We start from the raw sequence: 25,425 nt of genomic DNA on the forward strand, positions 1-25,425 counted from the left end.
TCCTAAGATGGGCACCTTCTTGCTGGAGTACTAGTGCCCAGACCAAGGGGGTGTTTTCCAGCCTCACCCCTAACATCCTTGTTCCATATCTGTATGTGGTGCGGATCCTTGTTGCTTTATCACTAGCCCCAAATAGAGCTCTGGAACACTGCTGCCTTTTGCTATGTGAAGAAAAGAAAGGTTACCTATTGATTCAATTCTGCTTTGAACTGCCTTCAACATTTTGTTGTTGTTGTTGTTATTCAGTCTTCAGGAGGATTAAATTAGTTTAATCTAGTTCAGCCCACTAGGTCAAAATTTTTGGTTTCTCTCTCTCTCTCACTTTTAGATTTACTTATTTTTGTTTGGAAGGCAGAGTTGCAGGGTGACTCCCCAAAATGGTCACAACAATTTAGTTGAGCTGATCCAAAAGCAGGAGCTAGGAGGTCTCCGGGGTCTTCCATGTCTCCTGTGTGGGTGTTGGAATCCAAGCAGTGGGCTATCCTCCCAGGCACATTAGCAGGTAGCTGGATTAAAAATGGAGCAGCTAGAACACAGATCAGTGCCGATACGGGATGCTAACCTGGCAGGTGGAGACTTCGGCCCCCACGCCACAGTGCTGGCCCCAGGATTTCCTAAATAAAATATCTGGAAATGCTCCAATCTCTCAGATTATTCATACATAGTATCTTGCCTGAGAAGGAGACAATACAGAAGAAAATATAGAACACATGGAACTTTCATTATGTGCTCCAGAGTTTCCTTAAACTGTTATCTCCTCACAATATTCCCATGGAGGAGGACCATTGTTATGTCTTTCTTACAAATACAGTCATTGACCAGGCAAAAGGACTCGTCTCCAAACAGTAGGAAGAGGGATAGCAACAGAGACTTTGATATGCTTTTGCCTAGATTTTCCATATCATGTGTTCATAAGACTTTTACTAAAATCATTCTCCTAGAGTTTGAGGTTTCACGTTTGACTTTGTTTTATGGCATTTACTAAAACCCCCCTGGGGAAACTCATGTGGACCAGTCACTTTGATTACAGATGACATGAAAGAAAGGGTTCAATCTTGATTACATTGGTCCATGATAAGACCTGCTAGAATATCTAATTCTGTATGTTCCTGCATTATCTCATCTTTGTCAATAACCCAGATGTGTCTGGAATGAAGATGACAACTCTCTGAGATTCACAGATCAATCTGTTGATCAATTTTTGGATTTAACAAAGATTGCAAAGTTAGGATTTAAAGATTTGTTTAATACAGGTTAAACAGACTAAAAGGCAGTGAGAGAGAAAGGGAAGTTTCCCGTCTCCTACTTCACTCTCCATATGGTGGCAATGGCAGGGGCTGGGCCAGGTTGCAACAGGAGGCAAGAGCCTTTTCCAGGTCTCCCATAAGGGTGCAGGGACCCAAGCAACTGGACTGTCCTCCTGTGCTTTCCCAGGTGCATTCACAAGGAGCTTTATAGGAAGTGGAAAGGCTGAGCACCCAGCTGATGCCCACATGGCATGCAGGCACTAAAGGCAGCGACTTAACCCATTAAGCTACGTGACAATCCCAAGATTGATATTGTCTATGTTTTCCTAGATATTACTGCCTGCCTGGACATTATCAGATATTTATTTATTTATTTATTTATTTATTTATTTATTTATTTATTGTCTGACATAATGGTGGGGGCAGTTTTAAATAGCATAATGTGAACCATAGGTTTGGCAAGCTAGTTAAGATACTTGTAGCTCATATTAGATGCCCAGTTTTAGTCTCGGCTCTGCCCCTGATTCTAGTTGCCTGCTAATGTGTACCTTGGGAGTCAGCAGGCGATGACTCCTGTAGTTGGGTCACACTCACCCAGCAAGATGGAGTTCCCAACAATTATGGAGGGAATCTCTCACTCTGCCTTTCAAATAATTTTTTTAAAGATTTATTTATTTTATTACAAAGTCAGATATACAGAGAGGAGGAGAGACAGAGAGGAAGATCTTCCTTTTGATGATTCACTCCCCAAGTGAGCCGCAACGGGGCAATGCGCGCCAATCCGAAGCCAGGAACCTGGAACCTCTTCCGGGTCTCCCACACGGGTGCAGAGTCCCAAAGCTTTGGACCGTCCTTGACTGCTTCCCAGGCCACAAGCAGGGAGCTGGATGGGAAGTGGAGCTGGTGGTATTAGAACCGGCGCCCATATGGGATCCCGGGGCGTTCAAGGTGAGGACTTCAGCCGCTGGGCCACGCCGCCGGCCCCCTCAAATAATTTAAAATGAATAATACATCTTCATTTCAAGAAACCACAATGTAGATCATTTAGTTACTCTTTGTTTTCTGATTTTAACACCTGAGAAAACCGTTTAAGAACCTTCACACTTTCCAAATTTCCAAGTTTGATTTTACCTAAGCTGGAGGGTATGCTAGGGCCTATGGGTTACTATGGTGTGCGACTCTGGAAAGCATAATAATTTGCCATGAACATAATGTCAACGTTTGGCTTTGAACTTCACTCACGAGCTCTTTCCCGTTAACAACCAGTGGATTACAGACAAGCCAACAGCAGCCTTGATGGGCCTGGGACCGGGGAATCATGGAGCAATAACGAAAGACGGCAGAATACGCCAGCCCTCCCATGCCATTTTGGCACAAGAATTCTTCGGAGTCAAAGGCGGTTGAAAAACAACAGCTGCAAAAAGGACTTTTGCGAGCCATTCTCCTGCTCTGGTGGTGGACGCCTCGACTCCCACAGCCCCGCCCCGTAACTGCTCCTCAGAGGACGCCGGGACTCCCCGTGGATCCGGCCTTGCCCGCCTCCCCACTATCGGTACCGATCCGGGTCCTCGCGAGTACCTGCCTCCCCAGCGCACGCCGCAGTCCCGCGCTCAGGCACGTCTCCGCGGACCAGTGCCGGCCCTGCGGGGAGCAGCCCTGCCCCACGGCCCCGCCCTCCACAAGCCCTTTGTGATCCCACAGCCCCAGGCCCTCAACAGTGCGGGCGCCAACGTTTGGGGTTTGGGTCCCGTCAAGTAGGTGTACATTTGGAGAGAGGAACTGGCATCCGCGCCTAACTGCCCAGGCCTCCGAGCTTAGGAACTAACTCCTCCCGGCTGAGAAGCCAGGGAGCCCTCGCAGTGTGCCATTAGCCCAGCGCAGGACGACCGAGAAGCGGGACCCCAGAGGCCGCGGGCGGCACCTGCCGTCGCTCCGCCCCCATCTCCTCCAGCGAGGCCGCGGGGGCGGGGCGCGCGGTCGCCATGGCAACGCCGCGGCCAACACGGCCTCCCTGGCAGGCGGGCTGAGAGCAGGATGGAGGGTGTCGCCCCCGGCCTGGCAGCCAAGTCCTCCAGGCACGCCCGCACCCCGTTCTCGTTTCCAGCTTGGACCCTGTCACAAGAACGAAGTAAGAAGTAGGGTGTCCGTTGGCACCGGGCCGAGTCCCCGGAGCTGGCTGCGGGCGGGAGCGGTGCAGTCATGGGGAGCCCCAGCTGAGGCAGGGACTCTAAGGAAACCCCAAGCGCCGGGAGCCGGCTGCCCTCGGTGATCCCGTGAAGGTGTTTCTGTCGAGGAAGGGGTTGGTGTGTGAGGCGGTAGTGGTGCTCGTGGTGTGTGTTGGTGTGTGTAGGGGGCAGCTTCTTGGCCTCTGCGTGGAAGTGCTGGAGAGCAGGCCTCAGGTGGGCAAGAGAGCCTTGAATCTCGCCTGCTGTTGCCCCTTTACCTTTCTGTTTGAAGTATCTCTGCGCCTGTGGAATAGTTAAGTCAGCCCCAACAGCTGCTCCCCCGACCACACCCCGTGCCCAGCTTCCCCATCTCCCCCATCTCCGTGTTAATGCTTGAAGTATGTGTGTTTGTGTGTGGAGCAGGGCAGGCTTTGGCACAATGATTTAGACGCCACTTGGGGTGCCCCACCCCACCTTGACGCACCTGACTTCAACTCCAGGCTCTTTTTAATGCGTACCCTGGAGGGCAGAACGTGGTGGCTCAAGTAGTTGAGCCCCTGCTACCACTGTTGAAGATTCTGATTGAATTCCTGGCTTCGGTTTGAGTCAATTACAGCTTTTCTCGGCATCTGGGGAGTCTGCCCCCTAAAGGAAGATCTGTTTCTCTTGGGATGCCTTTCAAATAAACATAATGATGTATTCCAAAGTTAAGTAAAGAGTGTGATTTTGTAAAAACAAAATGGTGCCCTTACATAACCCTTTACATAACCCTCAGAGCACCTGGTAGACGGACATTGCCACGTCCGCCCTTTATGTTACCGTTACACAGTGCCGGTTCCTGGATGGAACCATCAAGTCTGACCCCCTTGGGTTTCCAGGAATTGGGTGTTCCCACGCATAAGAGAATACTTTGAGGGAAACTTGTCCAAAGGGAGCCCCTTTCCTAGAGATGTGCAAACATGCTGCCAGAGGTGTGACTGGAAAACACAAAGTGGCTTAGATTCTTGACACTTCCTGCCTAGTTGGGGTATTCTCTTTTTGCTTTATACTTTGAAGAATGATTTATTGATTTTTCCAATATAAATGTAATATGGGAAATAAATTACTGGCTTCATAAAATTCTGACATAAAATAAAAAGCAAATTTTAAATTGTAAGGAAGGCAGCAGAGTAATACAGCAGAAACTTAACAATTTTTCTTTCTTCTCTCCTTCCTTTTCTTTTCTTTCCTCCTCTCTCTCCCCTTCTCCCTCCCTTCCTCCATCCCTCCCTCCCTTCCTCTTCCTTCCTTGTCTGACAGGGAAGAGCGGATGAGCCCGTTTTCTTTTTGGTATGGAAATGTCCAAATTGGAGTAAGTGTATGTGACATGTATGCAGAGGAAAAGCTCATTTCCTTTCATTTCAGACAATGATGTTCCTTCTCCCAAATCTTGACCTGCATTTCTGTTGAGCAAACTCTTCAGTTCATATAGTACAGAAATCTACTTAACAAAAAACATTTCTAAGACTGCAGGTACTTAGAGGAGAGGCCAACTTCTTCCAAAATCAGAAACTAAAGCACACCAGATTAGTTAGGCAGTGAGAGCTCAGCACATGGGTTTCCTTTTTCCTTCTTTTTTTTTTTTAAGATCTATTTATTTTTATTGGAAAGGCAGATACACAGAGAGGAGGAGAGAGAGATCTTCCGTCCGATGGTTCACTCCCCAAGTGAGCGTAACAGCTGGAACTGAGCCAATCCGAAGCCAGAGGCCAGGAGCTCTTCCGGGTCTCCCACGCGAGTGCAGGGTCCCAAGGCTTTGGGCTGTCCTCTACTGCTGTCCCAGGTCACAAGCAGGGAGCTAGATGGAAGTGGGGCTGCTGGGATTAGCCATATGGGATCCCCGGTGCGTGCAAGGCGAGTACTTTAATGACTGTGCTATCATGTCGGGTCCATCACATGGGTTTTCAAAGAGACATACAGGAAAAGGCAGAAAGACAAAAAACAATGTCTTACCTGTGCATCTAAGAAGAGCAGCAAAAGACCTGGACCTGGCCAAAGATGGATTTTGTTTGAAGACCATTAAGAAAAAGTACATAGAATAGATTAAAAAAAAGAGAGAGACTTTGTTTTGTTTCCTTTAGTAAGAAGTGAAAATGGAAGCTCCCAGGAAAGGGAAGAGCTGCTGTGAACCAAGCCTCAACTTAGAACGAAGCAGCAGCCACATCCAAAGGTTTTGCCAAGCTGGGGTGTTCTGTAAGGTGTCTAGGAGGTTTATGAGACTAGGGGATTTTTCAGATTCCTTTTAAGTTAGACTATCAGGTAAAATTGTCTTTATTTGAAGCTGTTGTAAAGGAACTTGAGTTACTCTAACCCACTAAGCAGAGTGGAAGTACTGTGGAGTCAGTCTGTACTCTGCTCGTATTAGTTGCGTGATTTCAAACTAAATGTTTAATGTTTCTGAACATCATTTTTCTCACTACTTGCTACATAGTGGAGTTTAGTTCTTCACATCACAGCCAAGTTAAGCTGCTGACCCAAGCCACCCTCAGTGACCCTTGTTCTACAAAATGTATTCTCTTTCCCATTATTCTTTCCCATTATGTTTATTTCTCTCCTTCTAAAATTGTCTTTTTTTTTCTGTTTTTTTTCTTAAATTCTGTCTCCATCCTAATAACCTACATATACTCATATTTGAAAAAAAAGCTTTTATGAAAGTATTTTTAACAGATTTGTTTATTTTTGTTGGAAAGGTAGATTGACAGAGAGAAGAGACAAATAGAAAGATCTTCTGTTTGTCGGTTCACTCCCAAGTAGCCACAATGGCTGGAGCTGAGCTAACCTGAAGCTGGGAGGCAGGAGCTTTTTCCAGGTTTCCCAAGCGGGTAGAGGGTCCCAAGGTCTTGGACCATTCTCTACTGCTTTCCCAGGCCATCAGCAGGGAAATGGGTGGGAAAAGGGGCAGCTAAGACATGAACTGGTGACCATATGGAATTCCCAGTGTGTATAAGGTGAGGATTTAGCAACTGAGTCATTGCATCAGTCCCTGATTTATTTTTATTTGAAAGGCAGAGTCACAGAGGGAGGATGTAGAAACACATACACACACACACACACACACACACACACATTATCTTTTATATGCTGACTCACCCTCCAAATGGCCACAACGGCCAGAGCTGGGTCTTTCTGGAGCCGGGAGTCCCTGTGGGTGCAGGGGGCCCAAGGACTTGAGCTATCAACAATTAGTAGGCCATTAGTAGGAAGCCAGGTTGGAAGTAAAGACATCAGGATTCAAACCAGCACCTGTGTGGGATGCTAGTGCCCTAGGTGAAGGCTTAGCTTGCTCTGCCAATGTCAGTCCCTTTGTTTTTTAAACCTTCTGGAATAATCTATATGTAATGATAGATGTGTTTATTTTTCAAAAGTTCTAGATTCTCTTGCCAAACTCCACAAAGATTATTATAACCTGTGTATGGAGAAACACCAGAAAGTTAACAGTTTTGTATTACAAATACTCCAAGAAGTGGATGAAGAAATTAAAAAGGGGTGAGAAACAGCAACACTTTATTGCCTCTGTAGTAGTCACTGTATTCCCCTGTGCAATCCCTGGCCTACTCAGTGATTGTATAGCTGGTGGAAAATGCTTCAAAAGATGGCCATGTCTCTTGATACTGATAAACATGTAGGTGCACAGCACTATTGACAAGTCTTAGAGTTGGTATAGGGCACGGAGAAGAACACCAGCACAAGTCCCGAAGCCTGAGCTCCAGATAGAGCGCCTGTAACCTGTGTGAATTTAGATAAATCGTTGACATGGTCAGTGTTATTATCTATAACATGAAGATTCGTTGTATTTTTTGTCTGTACAATGTTCAAAACCTTTATCTGTGTAAACGTACCATATACTCGTTCCAATAGATACAGTGTTACTATTTACATATGATAACTTTTATTTCTTTACTGAATTTCTTTAATAATTTTTAAAATATTAACAGATTGGAAAAAGGAATCACAGTAAACTTTGCTGGTAACAATCGTTTAATACCAGTAGAAAGAGTAACAGGTGAAGATTTTTGGATTCTGTCCAAGATTTTAAGAAATCATCCATACATTTCTGGTATGTTTTCTTAAGAATCAGCACCCACTGCTTTGCATTTCCTGATTCTGAAAGTATTCTCTACCAAGAGTATCAGCGTCTATTCTTCTGTATCCTTTAGGTTTGGATGTTAGATATAATTTCCTAAGTGATGTTGGTGCCTACTACACTGCAAAGCTGCTTCAGGTATTATGTCACTACAAACTGTCCTTAGTTCACTTGGCGGTGAAACCTGCCTGGTCTAATGACATATGCAAGAACGCAAGTTTTGCAACATGTCAAACGGTTCTGACTCAGCTATAGTATTTAAAGGTTTTTTTTCCCCTGCTTTATGTATAACAGTTAAAATATCCCAGAAACATGTGTCTTATTGGGGCTGGGACCCAGCATTCCTGAGTTCTCCTATACACCTAGGCTCTATGAGTTAACACACAAAGCACAACCACACTTCCAACAGCTGGTCACAATGTAGCCTTTTCTGTCATTTATTTTGCAATTATATTTCCTTTAAATGAGAATAGTGATTTTTTTCTTAGTGGTAGTTGCTTTTCTGGAATTTTAGTTTTTTGGGGTAGATCCTTTGGAGTTACATTTTTACTAAAATAAACGGTGTGTATACATGTGTTTGTGAGAGAGTATATATGTGCGAATTAAAATTGATTGCCAATAAAGCATGTATAACAGTTTATTTTCTCTCTTTTACAGAAACAGTTGTATCTTGTTTACTTAAACCTTATGTTTAATGATATTGGGCCTGATGGTGCAGAAGTGATTGCAAATGTACTGCGTGTAAGCATTTATCTACTTCTAGCTAATTCTAAGGAATTTTCGTTTTGATAGCTTGATAACAAAGTGTTAATGTGAACTTATTTTAACATGATAGGAATTTATTTTTTACCAAATTTTTACTTCAGTTTACTGAACTTGAACATTAGATGAACACTTTTGGAAACTCATTTTTAAAAATAAGCAGTTTTATTGAGATATAACATAAAAATAATTTCTCTTGGTAAAATCTTTACTGCATTAGATTTTTTAAAGTTATATTCACAGGAGCATCATGACCATCATCAGTGGTTTTAGGATATTTTCACCACTCCAGAAAGAAGCCCTCCACCCATTATCAAACACTCTCTGCTCTTCCCTCCCTCTGCTCCCGAGCATCCAGCAGCAATTAATCTACTTTCTATAAATAGATTTGCTTGTTTATAAGTAGAAGCACACAATATGTGACTTCGTGATTGATTTAATGTACCAAGGATTATCCATGTTGTAACAATGCCTATACTGCATTCCTTTTTATTGCCAAGTAATGTTGCATTTTATGGGTAGATGGCAGTATATTCAACCATCAGTGAACACACACATGGTTTTTTACTTTTTGACTATCCTTATAATTCAATATTTCCACAGTTGTGTGTGGCCCCATGCCTTCAATTATAGAGGTTGAATACCTAAGAATGAAATTGCTGCATCATACTATAACTCTGTTTTCCATTTTGAGAAGTTGTTTCCTGACGTTGTTTCACTCCGACTCCCCCACCCGCAGTGGGTTTACTGCAATCATTCTAGTGCAAAAACAGCATGAGCGCTGTTCAGTTGACGTCAATATCCCATGGGCCATACTCTCAGTTCGATGAAGTGTTTATCTGCTGTTGCCTGTCACGCATTCACGCAGCAGTGCCACCTAGGCTGTGGCACCTTGGGCTAGAGTTGCAAAGCTGTCGTGTGCGTGGTGAACTGGGTGTCCAGGAGTGGCAAGAAGGGACTGAGCACTGCACCTCCAACCTGAATGCCCGGTGAACAGTGAGGGTGGCCTTTGCTCTCTGATGGCCCTCCCATGAAACCTTTGTCCCCGCAACTTCTTCCATCTTCCCTGATTGGGTCCCAGATACACGAGATGTACAAATGTAAACTTGTTGATTTTATTTAAATCATTTTAATTCTTTTCTTAAAAAAAAAGACTACAAGAAAAGACTACACCTTTTTACAATTCTCCCAGATGTATGATCTTGTGTTTTGTTGTTTTCATTTGTTAGTTTTAACATAGGGGATTTTTGTGGATTTCTTGGGACTTTGTATAAAATACAAGATCATGCCACACACAGACAGAATTTTACTTGTTTCCTGGTTTGGATAATTGCTTACTTCCTTGCCTAACTGCCTTGGCTAGACCCTCCAGTGCAATGTTAAATAAGAGGAGTGAAAGGTATATCTTCTTTCTGATCTTATGGGGAAATGAATGTATTTTAATTGTAATTAGATGCACTATTATGGATGTCCTATTTATTCCTTAGAAAAAGGCAGTATCTAAAATTTTCTTTGTGAAACAATTCATTTTAAAAAAGGAGATTCAGAGATGGAATTAACTTTTGCAGCTGTCAGGGAAACTGAATTACTTTAAACATTATGTGGGGAAAGGAGAAGTGACCACTTCATGTGTATGGAGTCACCTTTGGAAAAATAAGGTATTGTGGAACTAGCTGCAAATGACGGCTGCACAGCATTCATACATCAGACACCTGTAGACTGCATGCTTTTAGCATTAATTTTATCTTACATAAATTTCACCTACACAAAAAAGGTATAATTTTCTTTTTTTAAAAGATTCATTTGTTTATTTATTTGTATTGGAAAATAAGATTTACAGAGAGAAGGAGAAACAGAGAGGAAGATCCTCTGTCTGTTGGTTCACTGCCCAAGTGGCTACAACAGCTGGAGCTGAGCTGATCTGAAGCCAGGAGCTTCTTCTTGTTCTCCCATGCAGGTACACCAGAGTCCCAAGGTGTTGGGTCATCTTCAGTTGCTTTCCCAGGCCACAGGCAGGGAGCTGGATAGGAAGTGGAGCAGCCAGAATATGAACCAGCGCCCATATGGGATCCTGGTGCATGCAAGGCAACGACTTTGCCACTAGGCTACCATGCCGGGCCCAAAAGTATAATTTTCTTAGAGGATAAATGTATAGATACTGCATTAGAAGAAAAATATTGTTTAGGCACCTATTTCTTGGACTTTCTTTCTGCTAAACTCAATTATGATCTGTTATGGGAAATCGAATGTTAACTTTAGGAAACATATTATGTCTCCATAAGAAACTGATGGGTCTACAAACAGGAGAATCATTTCCTCACATGTAATTTAGAGGATTATATATATTAAAACTTAACTGAGTTTTCATTTTTTTCCTTTCCAGAGGAATACAACTCTGAAATACCTACGTATGACTGGAAACAAGATTGAAAATAAAGGTGGAATGTTTTTTGCCACCATGTTGCAAATGAATTCTTCTTTAGAGAAATTAGATCTGGGTGACTGTGATCTGGTGAGTGAATAGGTTATGAGAAAACCACCCTGGTTGTGGGTCATTCCACCATGGAACCCAACATTCAGTATTGTTCCTGGGATTGTCTAAATGATAGGCTTACTGAATAATTTTGCCACCAATGTCAGATGTCAGAAAAAAGGTAATTTTTCCTCTCCCTTAGCAGTATAGAGTGTTAATAAGGTCACAGTAAATACCATAGAAAACTACCCAATATAATAAAAAAACATTCTAAAACTTGTATCCTTAGAACATCTTAATTTACATTGGAATTTCTAAAAGAAAAAATAATACTTATTTGGGTGTGAATCTGCAGATGGAAGCTCTTTCTATCTCTGTCTTTCCTTCTCTGTAAAAATCTGCCTTTCCAATAAAAATAAGTAAATCTGGGCCTGGCACAGTAGCCTAGTGGCTAAAGTCTTCTCCTTATATACTCCTGGATCACATATGGGCACCAGTTCTAATCCTGGCAATCCCATTTCATATCCAGTTCTCTGCTTGTGGCCTGGGAAAGCAGGGAAAGATGGCCCAAAGTGCTGGGACCCTGTACCCATGTGGGAGACCCAGAAGAGGCTCCTGGCTCCTGGCTGCTCACCTCTGGCTATTGCGGCCACTTGGGGAGTGAATAATCAGACGGAAGATCTTCCTCTCTGTTTCTCCTCCTCTTTGTATATCTGAATTTCCAATGAAATAAAATAAGTCTTTAGAAAAAAATAAGTAAATCTTTAAAAAAATCAACCTAAGGTGCAGTGTGTTAAGCTGAAACATGCAATTCTGGCATGCTCTGTTGGAATGTCGGCTTGAGTCCCAGATGTTCTGCTTTTGATCCAGCTGTCTGCCAATGTGCCTGGGAGGCAGCAATACGCCTAAGTGCTTGGGCTCTGGTACCCACATGTGAGAATCAGTGGAGTTCCTGACTCTTAGCCTCTGCCTCACCCAACCCTGGCTATTTATGGGCAGTTGAAGAGTAAATCAGCAGATGAAACTGTGTGTGTGTGTCCCTCTGTAGAACTCTTTCAAATAAATAAATCCTAAAAAAGGAAAACCAAGACAAATGAAATCGAGATGAACTTTGACAGTGAGAAGAGAGAATTCTGCCTGATAGGATGGTCATTGAAAACCTGAGGTGACAATATGTTTGGAGTGCTGGAAGGTGAGGCTAAGCCAGCATGTGCAGAGTTCACTACAGAACATTGCAGGCAAAGAAGCTGGAGAGGCTGCTCACACTAAGCACTGCCTGCGTGGTGAAGTAACTATGATATTCATGTTTGTTAATGCCTCTATTTATGGCAGTGACAGAATTTTAGAGTAGGAGACTGAGCTGATTTGGTGGGAAAGTATTAATATAAAAATGGTACAGAGTTAATATTTGTACATTCCGATATGGCAGCAGTCTGAGGGGAGGAATAATGAAATATGAAGTCTAACAGATTTTCACAATGAGAAAGTGGAATTGGTGTTGTGATGCAGTGAGTTAAGCCACTGCTTGCAAAGCCAGCATCCCATATGCGTATTGGTTTTAGTCACTACTGTTCCATTTCCCATCCAGATTCCCTGCTAAGGCATCTAAAAAGCAGTGGTAGATGGCCCAGGTGCTCAGGCCCCTACACCCGTGTGGAGACTCAGGTGGAGTTCCTGCCTTCAGTGTGTCAGCCTTGGCTGTTGTGGCCATTTGAGTTAGAGAGGGAAGCCAGTGGAACCTATGACAAAGTGTGACAGGTAATTGTGTTCCTACCACCCAACACACGTGAGTATGTGGGAGAACACTGGATGCTTGTACAGGGATGTGTATTCTGAGCCCCAGCTGAGATCCACGTGTATGTCTCACACCACAGGATCTCAGTCTCCATGCATCACACAGAACCTCGAGGCTTGGGAGCAAGCCCTACACATGCACCCAGGAAACGGAAGAGTGAAACATCAGGGAACTCCCCAGGCAAGTTGGAGATAGTCTTTAGGGAACAAAGAAAAGAATATCAACTCATTTCTGAATTTCATCAACCTACAATTGCAAGAGCCAGAAATGCATAACATTTATAAAAGCAAATTTTTGATGCAGCAGAACTTCAGACCTTGAACTATTTATGCAAGGAGGTTAATTTCTCAATCTGTCAGTGTCCCTAATGGATTTACCTGTTTTTAGGGTATGGAAAGTGTGATAGCATTTGCTACCGTATTAGCTCAAAATGAGGCAATCAAGGGAATGAACCTGAACCGACCCATACTGTATGGTGAACAGGTGAGTATACAAAGTGACAGTAAGTAATATAACCAACATATGAGAACAACACAGATACTACTGCACTCTATGTCAAGGCACATGGATTTACTGTGCTGCTTGGATTGTTTAACAATCCAAATTAACAAATTACTATTTATAAATTATTTAAAGGAAAACTGTGTTAATCCTCGATACATTGATGATAAATACACTTTCAGATAGATGTTGCTTATAACTGCTCATGCACATGTTATATTTTCTTTGAGAGAATAAACCTGTGAAAGTCAAAATACTTCAGTGGTTGCAGTTTTAAAGGCCAAGTTCAAAGAACCTAGTGGCAGCTGTCTTACCGTTATGGTGATGTGACTCAACTGAACCATTACTAAATCTTGGAGAAATTTGGACTTGGTCTTATCTCTAAGTAAACTGTTGGGTGGAGACAGAAAGTTGGGCGAAACACAGTCCTTGCTTCCAAGACTTCTCCCTGCTTAATATCCTCTGGGTCTGCCCTCCCCTCCCATCAGGCAATAGCCAGGGAACAGCAGCTCAAAAACAGTTATTGCTCCTAAAAGGCAAGATAAATGTCAAAGCATTCTATACTGTCCAAAAGTCAACATTCAAGTCCAGTGTTCAAATGTTCATTCAAAATTCAATCTTCAGATGAACTTGGGCCTTTTTCTAAAAAGAGAGAATTAACCTTATTTAAGTTTTTCTTTTGTTTTAAACTGGTTTGAGAAGCAGAGAGATGAGGCTGAGGGTTGGGAGAGAAAGATTGATTAAAGATTGAGAGAAATGCTCCCATGTGCCGGTTGCCACTCCAAACTCTTGGAACATCTTTTGACTGGGGTTGAAGCCTGAAGCCAAGAACTCAATCCAAGTCTCCCATCTTGGCAGCAGGGTGGCAAGCTCAATTACTTGGCTGCCTCCCAGGGTCTGCATTAACAGGACACTGGGATCAGGAGCCTTAGGTGGGTGTTGAAGATAGGGCGCCAGTGATTTATGAGTGTTTTTTGGAGATTTTTTTCATTGGGAAGTCAGATATACAAAGAAGAAGAGAGACAGAGAGGAAGACTTTCCACCCGCTGATTCACTCCCCAAGTGAGCCGCAACAGCCGGAACTGAGCTGATCCAAGCCAGGAACCAGGAGCTTCTTCCGGGTCACCCCCACAGGTGCAGGATCTCAAGGCATTGGGCCATCCTCGGCTGCTTTCCCAGGCCGCAAGCAGGGAGCTGGATGGGAAGTTGGGCCACTGGGGCATGCACTGGCATCCATATGGAATCCTAGTGCATGGGATGCAAGGACTTTAGCTGCTAGGCTACTGTGCCAGGCCCATCCTTCCAAGCATTTTAGCAGGAAGCTGTATCAGACAGTAAGGAGCCAAGACAAGAACTTGAACTACATGTGGCATGCTGGCACCCCAACCAGTATCTTAACCCCTTGTGCCACAGTGCCCACCCCTTAGTCATTTAGTAATTGCATTTACATTTATAAAGATGAGTTAAGATAGGTCAAGTGCAAGTTAGATTAAAAATCTTTTAATTATTATTATTATTGTTGTTGTTATTTGTATTTATTTGAAGGGCAAACTGAGAGAACCATTGAGACAGGCAGAAGACTCTGATGTCTACAGTGTTGCAGGCCCAAATTCCTAAATAGGCTTTACTCTTGCTTTCTAGTCATTAGAAGTCTTTTGTGTTCTGGGCTTCTGGCTTAAGTCTGCGTGAAGCACTGGGGGAGTGAACCAGGAGCTATGAAGCGAGAGCTGCGAACGCCAGCCAAGTCTCTTAGATGTGTGCAGGAACCCAGTCACCTGGATAGCATCACTGCCTCTTGCAGTCTACACTTGCGGGAGCAGGAGTCCTGAGTTGGAGCAGGTTTTCCCACCCAGGGACCCCACTGTTGGATGGACGTGTCCTAGCCCCTAGACCAAATGCCTGCTCCAGGATAATCTTAAGATTGATCTTTATGTAGCGTTTTAAAAAGTAATTTGGGGGCTGGTGTTTTGGTGCAATGGGTTAAGCCACCATTTGCATCATGTGGGCCAGTTTGAGTCCTGTCTGTTCCACTTCTGATCCAGCTCCCTGCTAATGTGTTGGGAAAGCAGTAGAAAACAGCACTAGTCCTTGGGCTCCTGCATCCACGAGAGACCTGCATGGAGTTCTAGGCTGCTGGCTTTCTACCTGGCCCAGCCCTGGCTGTTGTAGTTATTTGGAGAATGAACCAACAGATGGATTTACACACACTTGTTCTCTCTCTCTCTGTTGTCCTCCCCTCCCCCCTTGTGAAACTCTGCGTTTCAAATAAATAAAGCCTTGGACCCAGTGCAATAGAGTAGTGGTTGAAGTCTGCACCTTGTATAGGCCAAGATCCCATATGGGCACCGGTTCTAATCCCGGCAGACCTGCTTCCCATCCAGCTCCCTGCCTGTGGCCTGAGAATGCAGCCGAGGACAACCCAAAGCTTTGGGACCCTGCACCCACATGGGTGACCTGGAAAAAGCTCCTGGCTCCTGGCTCCTGGCTTTGAATTGGCTCAGCTCTAGCCGTTGTGGCCGCTTGTGGAGTGATCCTTTGGATGGAAGATCTTCCTCTCTGTCTCTCATCCACTCTGTTTATCTGCCTTTCCAATAAAAATAAATAAATCTGTAAAAAACAAATAAATAAACCTTTAAAAAATAAATAATAGAATGTTTGGAATACACATGCACTACTTCAAAATTTTATGTTTGAAACAAGATTATATGTATTTTTAGGAAGAGTCCACCATTCATCTAGGCCACATGCTGAAAGAAAATCACTTCATTGTTGAACTACATTTGTGTAAGCATGATATGAAAAATACTGGCTTACAACAGTTATGTGATGCACTGTATCTTAACAGTAGTCTACGATACCTTGATGTCAGCTGGTAAGTGACTGTTATTCAAAAGTTAAATCCTTGGAATAATCTATGTTAACAGTCATTGTAATGGTATATTTTTTTTGAATTTTTTTATTATTATTTTTAATTCATTAATTACATTGTATTATGTAACACAGTTTCATAGGTACTTGGATTCTCCCCACCCCTCCCCAAACCCTCCCACCATGGTGGATTCCTCCACCTTGTTGCATAACCACAGTTCAAGTTCAGTTGAGATTCCCCCATTGCAAGCATATACCAAACATAGAGTCCATCATCTTGTTGTCCAGTCAAGTTCAACAGCTTCTTAGGTATACCCTCTCTGGTCTGAAGACAGAGCCAGCAGAGTATCATCCCAATCAAATAAAAGCTCCAACATACCATCAGCAAAAATTTCCATCATTATGGAATTAATTGACATAGTAATGAGTAACCAATATGGTAAAAGTAAATGCGAGTTCTTAACCACCTTCTGTGACCATCTCATTGACATTTCAATTTTAGTTTATACACAACATATATTTTATTTGACTTTATTTCCAACAACTAGAAAATGCAGCCACTATCACTAACCTTTTATATCTTAACCTTTAATATTTAGTTTATAGTAATATTTGATAAATAACTTGAAAAAGCAATTTATGTATTTAAACAAGTATGAAAACATCTTATAGTGAAATTTAATTAGCTTTGTTAGAAACTGAGTAAAATTGAGCACTGTTTATTATAACAGTGTTGAAGTATTTTATGATTGTAAATGCAAGAATACTACTACAGATTTTCAAATACAACGATTTTTTTTTCTTTCCTAGCAATAAAATAACTCATGATGGAATGGTGTATTTGGCTGATGTACTGAAACGCAATACTACTCTGGAAGTTATAGATCTTTCTTTCAACAGAATTGAAAACGCAGGAGCAAAGCATCTCAGTGAAACTCTAACTTCACACAACCGAAGTCTTAAAGCGTTAGTATGTTTTTACATTTAATCAAATTAAGAGAAACTTAAATTTTTATAATAACCTCAGACCCCTTTACTCTGAAGATTGTGACAAGAGGGCTGGCATTGTGGTACAAGCCATAAGAACACTCGTTCAATCCCAGCTGCTCCACTTCTGATGCAGCTGTTGTGGTCCTTGGGGGAGTGAACCAGATCTGTTTCTGTCTCTTCCATTCCTCTGCCTTTTCCCTTTGCTCTGTAACTCTCTCAAATAAATCTATTTTAAAAGAAAGAATTGTGATTAAATGAGAGCTGCTTCTAAACTTTGTTTTATTAAATTACAGTAAACATTCAATTTGTTTTTCCTAAGTAGTGTTTTTCAAAAATTAGAGCTTTGCTCAGTGCGGTGGCCTGGCTGCTAAAGTCCTTGCCTTGCACATGTCGGGATTCCATATGGTCGCCAGTTCTAATCCCGGCAGGCCTTGCTTCCTAGCTGGCTCCCTGCTTGTGGCCTGGGAAAGCAGTCAAGCATGGCCCAAAGCCTTGGGACCCTGCACCCATGTGGGAGACCTGGAAAAACCTCCTGGCTCCTGGCTTCGGATCAGCTCAGCTCTAGCCGTTGCAGCCACTTGGGGAGTGAATCAGCAGATGGAAGGTCTTCCTTCTATCTTCTCCTCTCTGTATGTCTGACTTTCCAATTAAAAAATAAATCTTTAAAAAAATTTAGACCCTTGGGCCCGGCGGCGTGGCCTAGCAGCTAAAGTCCTTGCCTTGAAAGCCTTGGGATCCCATATGGGCGCCGGTTCTAATCCCGGCAGCTCCACTTCCCATCCAGCTCCCTGCTTGTGGCCTGGGAAAGCAGTCGAGGACGGCCCAATGCATTGGGACACTGCACCCGTGTGGGAGACCCGGAAGAGGTTCCAGGTTCCCGGCTTCAGATCGGCGCTCATCGACTGTTGCGGCTCACTTGGGGAGTGAATCATCGGATGGAAGATCTTCCTCTCTGTCTCTCCTCTGTATATATCTGGCTGTAATAAAATGAATAAATCTTTAAAAAAAAAAAAATTTAGACCCTTGAATTTTAGTTATGATTGCTTATGTTGTTTGTCCTGAATTCTTAAAAGATAATGTGATACATTTAAAAATAAGAATGAATTTGAAAGAAAATACATCCAATTAGAAAACTGCATTTCTTGTATTTTAGGAATTATATGGTCAATATTTTTGTGATGAGTAATGTAATCATACTGAAGAGGGGTGAGTGTTTGACACAGTTGGTGAAATACTGCTTGGAATACTTTCATTCCATGTTAGAGGTTCAAATCCCAACTCTAGCCTACTACTGCAAATTGCGGGGCAGGGGGTGATTGTTCAGGTACGTGCCACCATATTGGAGACCCTGACTGAATTTTGGGCTACCGGCTTTGGCCTGGTCAGGTTCTGGCTTTTTGGACATTGTGGGAGTCAGTCAGTACAATGAAAGGTCTCTTTTTCTCTCTGTGTTTCCAATAAATAAATATTTTAAAGTATGTAAGAAAAACACATTTATTTGTGGAATATTAGTCTCCAGAGTTTTTTTTTTTTTCTACAGGTTGTCAGTAGTCAGCAACAATATAGAGGGAGAAGGCCTTGTTGCACTTTCACAGTCATTGAAAGCAAATTGTACATTCTCTAATATTTACATTTGGGGAAACAAATTTGATGAGGCTACATGTGTGGTAAGTTTTTTCCCTCACGGATGACTTTCTCTAGCACCTTCTCTATAACATTATATTATTTATGGGTAGCTTAGAAATTATTAAAGTCTGGGAGCTGGAGGGGCCGGCCTGCTCCAGAGGTGGGCTACCAGGTGGTAGGGTTTGGTTTTGTAGGGTAGGGCCCATTGGGTGGTTGGAGCCAGGTGGGTTGGTTTATCCTGGGGGCAGAGCTCAGGTCAGAAGGCTTGGGCCCATCTGCCTGCCAGGTACTCAAAGCTGGAGGGGTTGGCCTCCCCCAGGGATGAGGTCCCAGGCAGCAGAGCTTGGGTCGGGTTGCCTGGGTGCCAAAATGGCACCTTGTAAAGCCCTCTGTCCCTCCAGCAGTGTGATTTTGAAGGGGGCACAGGTTGGATTGGCCCAGACTGCAACACCCACTGGCACACCCAAGAATACAGCGTGGGACAGGCTGGGCTATCGCTCATACATAGGCTGGGATGGAGGGGGCAATCAGAGACCTGTAAGGGCTTAGCACCCTCTGGCACGTGTGAGCTCTGGATCTGGGGGTGGACAGTTGAAGGAACTTGGGAAATCCCCCCTGGTGGCTATTCCCCCTGGTGAGCATGTGATTCAGGCCTGGGTGTTGGTCAGACCCCGCAAGCTAGCTCCACCTCTTGGTAAGTGTGTGAGTTGGTTTTGCAAGGAGGTGGACTTGGCAGGGCCAACCTTAGCTCATTAGCAAGTGCAGAAACCAGGCTGGAATGTGGGTCATGCTGGGCTAAGCTGCCACACATACTGGTTTACCTGAATCAGGGATGGGAGCAAACTGAGCAGGGCCAAGTTGCAGCATTTGCCAGCAGGAGTTGGGACTAAAGGCAGGCTGGGTCAGACCAGGCTGCAGCATCCAAAGGCAAAGGTCAAGATAGGGGATGGGCTATGCTGAGCTTGGTCAGGGCAATCACTGGCATGTGGAAGATCTGGGGCTGAGAACAGGCCTGGTTGGGGAGCTAAGAGGATGCCCCAGCAAGACTGTGGTTCCCATTGGTGAATGTGAGAGCCAGAAGGGGGGTGGTGGTCTGTGCTGGACATGACTTCATTGTCTCTTGGCATGGATGTGGACAGGGTCTGGGGATGCCAGACTGGACTAGAGTTCAGCACCCACTGTTGCTTATAAGAGCCAGCAGGGATGTAGGACAAGCTGGGCTAGATTTCAGCTGCTACTGGGCCATGTAAGAGCTGTGTCAGGGCATGGACCAGGTGTGGCTGGGTTGTAACACCCAACAGTAAGAACAAGATTGGGTGTAGGTCAGTGAGGCAAAGCTACTGTTCCTGCCAGGACATGAGGTGGACTAAGTAGGCCAGGTCAAGGACTCACTAGTGTGCGTGAGATGTGCCACCTGGGCGGATACCCAATAAAACAGCTTGGGGAACTCCTCTGCCAGGGCTTAGTTCCTGCAGGTGAGAGCAAGAGCAAGGCAAGGAGCAGCCCGGAGCAGATCAAGTTACAGTACCTGCACATGTGGCTCAGGTATGGGGGTGGTCCAGGCTGGACCAGTCCATAACACTCATTGGCAGATCTGAGAACCAGGATGGGGTACAGAACAGGCTTGGTCTGGCCACATCACCAGCCAGTTCACCTTAGGCTGGGACTGGGGGCTGACTGTGCTGGGTTGGACAGCAGTACCCAGTAGCGCAAGCTGGAACAGAGGCAGATGGGCCGGGCCAAGGCTACAGTACCCACCAGCAAATGCCCAGGTAAGACAGGTCATGCCAGACTGGGATACAGCACCCACCAACACATGCAAGACCAGGGAGGAGATTTGCGAAACCAGTAGAGGAGTATGAGCATGAGAGCTAGGACTGGGGGCAGACCAGGCTGCACAGGGCTATGACACCTGTTGGCCTACATGTGAACTGGGTTAGGGAGAGAGCTAGGCTGGGTCAACCAGTTGTATCCACTGGTGCAAGTATGAGCCAGGGTAAGGGCAGGTGAGTTGAGCTTTACCACAACACCATCTGGCAAGTGCTAGGTCGGGGGGCAAGTCCTGTCAAACTAGACTGTAGAACTGCCTGGAGAGTCCAGGATCCATGGTGGGGAGTGAGCCCAGTGGGGATATTGTGGGCACCTCTCTGATGGGCTACAGTTCCCACTGGTGAGCATGGGGTCTGGGACTGGGGGTAGGCCTGGCTGGACAGGCAGTGACACCCAGTGGCATGAGTGTGGATTTGGTTGGGTTGAGTTAGGCATCAAAGCCCAACGATATATATGAAATCTGAATGGGATGTTAGATGGACCAGATCAGTCCACTGCACATGCTGGCAGGCACAGAAACCAGAACTGCGGGCCAGTCTAGTCAGGGTTACTGGAGGTTGCTCTGACTGGGCGGCAGCTCTCCCTGGTGTACATGTGGGCTGAACATGTGGTTGGCAGGGTTGGATTGGACCACAGCACCCATTGGTTTGTGGAGGAAGGATGGCAGAACAGATTGATTGACTACCCCAGTGAAGCTTGAGGGTAAGCTTCTGAGCAAATGGAGACTTTGAGGTGGACTATGTCAGCCAATTGACCTTGGAAGGATTTCCTTGTCCTTGGAGCATAAATATTGACAGCATTTAGGAACAAACAAGGACACTTGGGCAGAACCCTCAGAACAGACTCCGCAATGGGGACCCTGGGATGACATCAGGTGCTGGGGAGGCTGGACATGGTCTTGCCCATTGTGTCCTCCCCTCCCCCGAATACAAGGGGAGAAAGGGGAAAGTATATGAACAGTGGTCTTGCCCACTTTCCCATGATCCTCAACCCTTTTCACCTTGATCAGTTTTTTTTAAAGATTTATTTATTTTTATTGCAAAGTCAGATATACAGTGAGAAGGAGAAACAGACAGGAAGATCTTCCATCTGATGGTTCACTCTCTAAATGACCGCAACAGCCGGTGCTGCACTGATCCAAAGCCAGGAGCTCTTCCAGGTCTCCCATCCGGGTGCAGAGTCCCAAGGCTTTGGGCCATCCTCCACTGCTTTCCCAGGCCACAAGCAGGGAGCTGGATGGGAAGTGGGCCCGCAGGGATTAGAACCAGCGACCATATGGCATCCCGGCGTGTTCAAAGCAAGGACTTTAGCCGCTAGGCCACCACGCCAGGCCCTACCCTGATCAATTTTAACTAAATTTAAAAATATATATAAAAAAGAAATTATTAAAGTTGAACTAGATGCTGCAAATTTGACAGTTTTTTCACTTAAGTCCTAAAAGTTAACTAGTAGCAAGTTTTATGGGTGAAATAGCGAAAGATGTTAAATATCAAAATACTATTAAAGATCAGACTTACACAGTCCTAATTCCTCTAAAGCAAAAAAAGAAAAAAATTTAGAAGCCACAGTTCTTGAAGTGATGTGCAAAACTTCTCATCTATTCCCTAATAATTGTACTAAGATATGTAACTGAAGAGATTATAGTATAAGCTATAAAAATAATTTGATATGTTGTTACAGAAATACAAATTTTGACACCTAATTTTTCTTCATTTTGTTTTTCCTTATAAAAACAATTAGTTTGGTGGACATCTGGCCTAGTGATTGTTACTTAAGGCATACATCAGGGTACCTGGCATCAACTTCCAGTGCTGGGTCCTGATTCTAGAGTCCCATATGGGAGACCGGGTCTGAACTCCTTGATCCTAATGTTGGTATTCACCCACCACTGGCTTTTGAAGGGACCTGGGAATGAAACTTCTGGATTGGAGCTCTAGGTCTCCCCATCTTGTCTCAAATAAGAAGAAAACTGTTACACTTTTCGTTTTCAAACAAGTACCCAGCAAAATGTTTACTTCACACAAAAGATTCTTAGTGTTACTGTGGTTTTTTTGTAGTCAAAATAACAGGAAAACTTACAAATAAAATTTTCAAAGTTTGCAAAAGCATTAGCTAGCATCTCACCACTAAAAATAATAATGAAATGTGCACCACTAGGGAGGGTATTTGGCACCTAAATTAACGCTTGGGATACCTGCACCCCATGGTGGAGTATCTGATTTGAGCTTCAATCCAGCTTTTTCATAAATGCACGCTCTGGGAGGCAGCAGACGGTGACTCGAGTGCAGGTGGGAAATCTGAGTTGAATTCTGGGCTCCTAGCTTCTGCTGGCTGTGTGGGCATTAGAGAAGCTGAAGCAGTGAATGGAACGTAAGTCTATCATTCAAACACAAAATTTTAAAAAAAGTGAGTGTTCCAGTGTCTTAAAAACATGTAACTTTGGGATAACACCGATATCCTTTTAGCTGCATACTAGAAGCTGGTTGAATCTGGTACTAATAATGAGTGATAAACTGAACACAAAAGCAGGCAAATCTTAAAATGTTTTAATGTCTAAATTTCTGCACACTTTCTAGTGGCAGTGTTATTGACAAAGCAGTTCAACATGTTTGTATTATTCCTTTACGTAGTTATCAAAGATCCCGAAGGGATGTATAAGGAAAATTCTGCATGGAAGACAGTTAAGAACAGCATCTCACAGAGGATAAGGAATGTCTCATCTATGGACTCACAAAATCATTTAGTCTGGCCCTGCCAAGCTAATTTCTAAGTTGACAATTTTGTATAGCACCCGTATGATGTTATAAATATTCAAAGCCCCTTGGAAGAAAAAGAAAAGGTTTCTTTCCCCTGAAATGACAGAGTAATCCTAACTTCAGCGTGAATTAGTGGTGGCCTGTGTTGTGGCATATCAGATAAAGCTGCCACCTTTGGGCTCCAGTGCGGTATCCTAGTGGCAAGTCCTCGCCTTGCGTACACCGGGATCCCATTTGGGCATGCTATTTCATACCCTGGCTGCTCCACTTGCCATCCAGTTCCCTGCCTGTTGCCTGGGAAAGCAGTAGAGGACGGCCAAAACCTTGGGACCCTGCACTTGTATGGGAGACCTGGAAGAAACTCTTGACTCCTGGCTTCAGATCAGCTCAGATCCAGCCATTGTGGCCACTTGGGCAGTGAACCAGCAGCTGGAAGAGCTTTCTGTCTCTCCTTCTCTCTGTTGATTTGACTTTCCAGTAAAAACAAATAAATCTTTAAAAAATGTTTTATAATATCAGAACTTCATTGTGTCACTGAATAAAAATCTTCCTAAAATATATAAAATGTTAAGATCAAATATTAAATTACGTAAGATATTAAAATATGTAAATAATAAAATAGTAAAATCAGAATTTTTTTACACTTGATCTTAGCCAGAGGCCGAGAAGCGATGAAAAATCAGAATTTTTTTAAGGTTTAGTTTTACTTATTTTAAAGGCACCCTTACAGAGAGGGAATCTTCCATCCACTGGTTCACTTCCTCAAATCAACACACTGGCCAATGCTACTTCAGGCCAAAGTCAGGAGCCAGGACACTCTTCCGGGTATCCTACATGGGTTGCAGGATCCCAACCCCTTAAGTCATCTTCCACTTTCCCAGATGCATTAGTAGGGAGCTGGATTCAAAGTGGAGCAGCTGGGGCTCAAACAGCGCCCAGATGCAGGCATGGCAGGCAGTGGCTTTACATGTTATGCTAAAACACTGGCCCTTGAATAGCTTTTTAAATTACAAATCAGCATAGCTCATTTGAAATTTTGTATTTAATTTGCAAGTTTAATTTAAAATTGAATACAGTATTAATCAATTTTCTTTCATTGAAAAATTCTAGGCATATTCAGATTTAATTGAAATGAGTTATCTAAAACCAGACAATACAGATGTGGAGCCATTTGTGGTCGATGGACGGGTGTATCTTGCAGAAGTCTCCAACGGTCTTAAAAAGCACTATTATTGGACACCAACTTATGGAGAAGCCTACAGCCCAGCATCTAATTCAGGTTTTGCACTTGTTCCAGTAGGTCTTCACTTATGAAAAAAAGAGCTCTGAAGTAACCTCATCATTTGTCTAATTGTTGCTAAAAGTGTTTTATGGTCTATGAAATAGGTTTCCTTTCATAAATTAGAACTAACTGCTTTGTCGAATGTATGCAGGATATGACTTCATTAAGGTCTGTTAACTGCATTGTGAAAAACTGTAATTTTATTTAATAAATTTGCTAATACAGACTGAAATTTTTAACTTTGGAGAAAGAAACCCAGGAACTAGATTAACTCCTGTTACAATGAAAATATAACCAAGTAATAAGACAGCGTTTAAGTAAAATTCACTACAGATGTTTAAAATTTTTCTTAATTTGAAAGGCAGAGTGACAGAGCAATCTTCCAAATACCTACAACCAGCCAGCATGGGACCAGACCAAAGCCAGGAGCCTGACACCTGGACTGGAGACCGGATGGGTGGAAGGGATCCAGGGAGATGAACCAGCAGCAAGTGGACTGCAACTCACTGGCACAGATTTCTTAACTAAGCAAATATTAGGTTTCTGTTATACAAAGGCAGCATTTGGGTGATAGGGATCCCAGTCCTTGAGCTGTCAGATGTTGCCTCCCAGAGTGGGCATCTACTGGAGCACAAGCAAGCTGAGACACCCTGATTACAGGCATCCAGACTGGCAGCTTCATTATTGTACCCCAATACCTGCCATCATGTTGTTTAGAGTAGACTAACACAGTTTGCTTTCCCAGGCTGTCTATCTGCCTCAAGCTGCAGTGGGTGGCCTGTGACATCCCTGCAACCTAACCTATGTTGGACAACTGGAGACAAAACTGTGTCATGGAACCTGAGTTTTTCATACCCAGGAGAACTGAGGTGCTATCAGTTTAGGGAATAACTGGGTTGTGACAAGGCCAGGAAAAACTTGACAGCCTATTTTACAAGCTGCTGTTAGAGGCCAATAGGAGGTCTAGACAATGAAAAACCCAGACTCTGCCTATCCAGATGACATTA

General features: G+C 43.7%; 2 protein-coding genes across 11 annotated transcripts in view; one reads left to right on the forward strand and one right to left on the reverse strand.

Moving 5' to 3' along the window:
- Positions 1-2,887, reverse strand: part of LRRIQ4 (leucine rich repeats and IQ motif containing 4) — a 20,618-nt gene extending 17,731 nt beyond the window's left edge. For all 5 annotated transcript variants that reach the window (XM_058661131.1, XM_058661134.1, XM_058661132.1 and 2 more), the window contains exon 1: positions 2,826-2,887. The gene's annotated coding sequence lies outside the window, so the exon portion shown is untranslated. The remainder of the gene's footprint in view (positions 1-2,825) is intronic.
- On the forward strand, positions 2,392-25,122 carry LRRC34 (leucine rich repeat containing 34). Of its 6 annotated transcripts, none has more exons than XM_058661138.1 (12): positions 3,297-3,375; positions 5,533-5,649; positions 6,817-6,937; positions 7,387-7,508; positions 7,609-7,673; positions 8,193-8,276; positions 10,681-10,809; positions 12,953-13,048; positions 15,784-15,938; positions 16,745-16,900; positions 18,465-18,591; positions 24,247-25,121. In XM_058661138.1, exons 3-12 carry the CDS (start codon positions 6,864-6,866, stop codon positions 24,448-24,450), a joined length of 1,212 nt encoding a protein of 403 aa, XP_058517121.1. In that variant the 5' UTR covers positions 3,297-3,375; positions 5,533-5,649; positions 6,817-6,863; the 3' UTR covers positions 24,451-25,121. The 6 variants fall into 6 exon arrangements, with proteins under 6 accessions (XP_058517122.1, XP_058517123.1, XP_058517120.1 ...); XM_058661135.1 differs by having other exon boundaries at positions 5,533-5,621; XM_058661139.1 differs by lacking the exons at positions 3,297-3,375; positions 5,533-5,649 and adding an exon at positions 2,392-2,799.
- Positions 25,123-25,425: the final 303 nt, after the last annotated feature.

The sequence above is a fragment of the Ochotona princeps genome, chromosome 3 (assembly GCF_030435755.1).
Source record: "Ochotona princeps isolate mOchPri1 chromosome 3, mOchPri1.hap1, whole genome shotgun sequence".
Classification (NCBI taxonomy): domain Eukaryota; kingdom Metazoa; phylum Chordata; class Mammalia; order Lagomorpha; family Ochotonidae; genus Ochotona; species Ochotona princeps.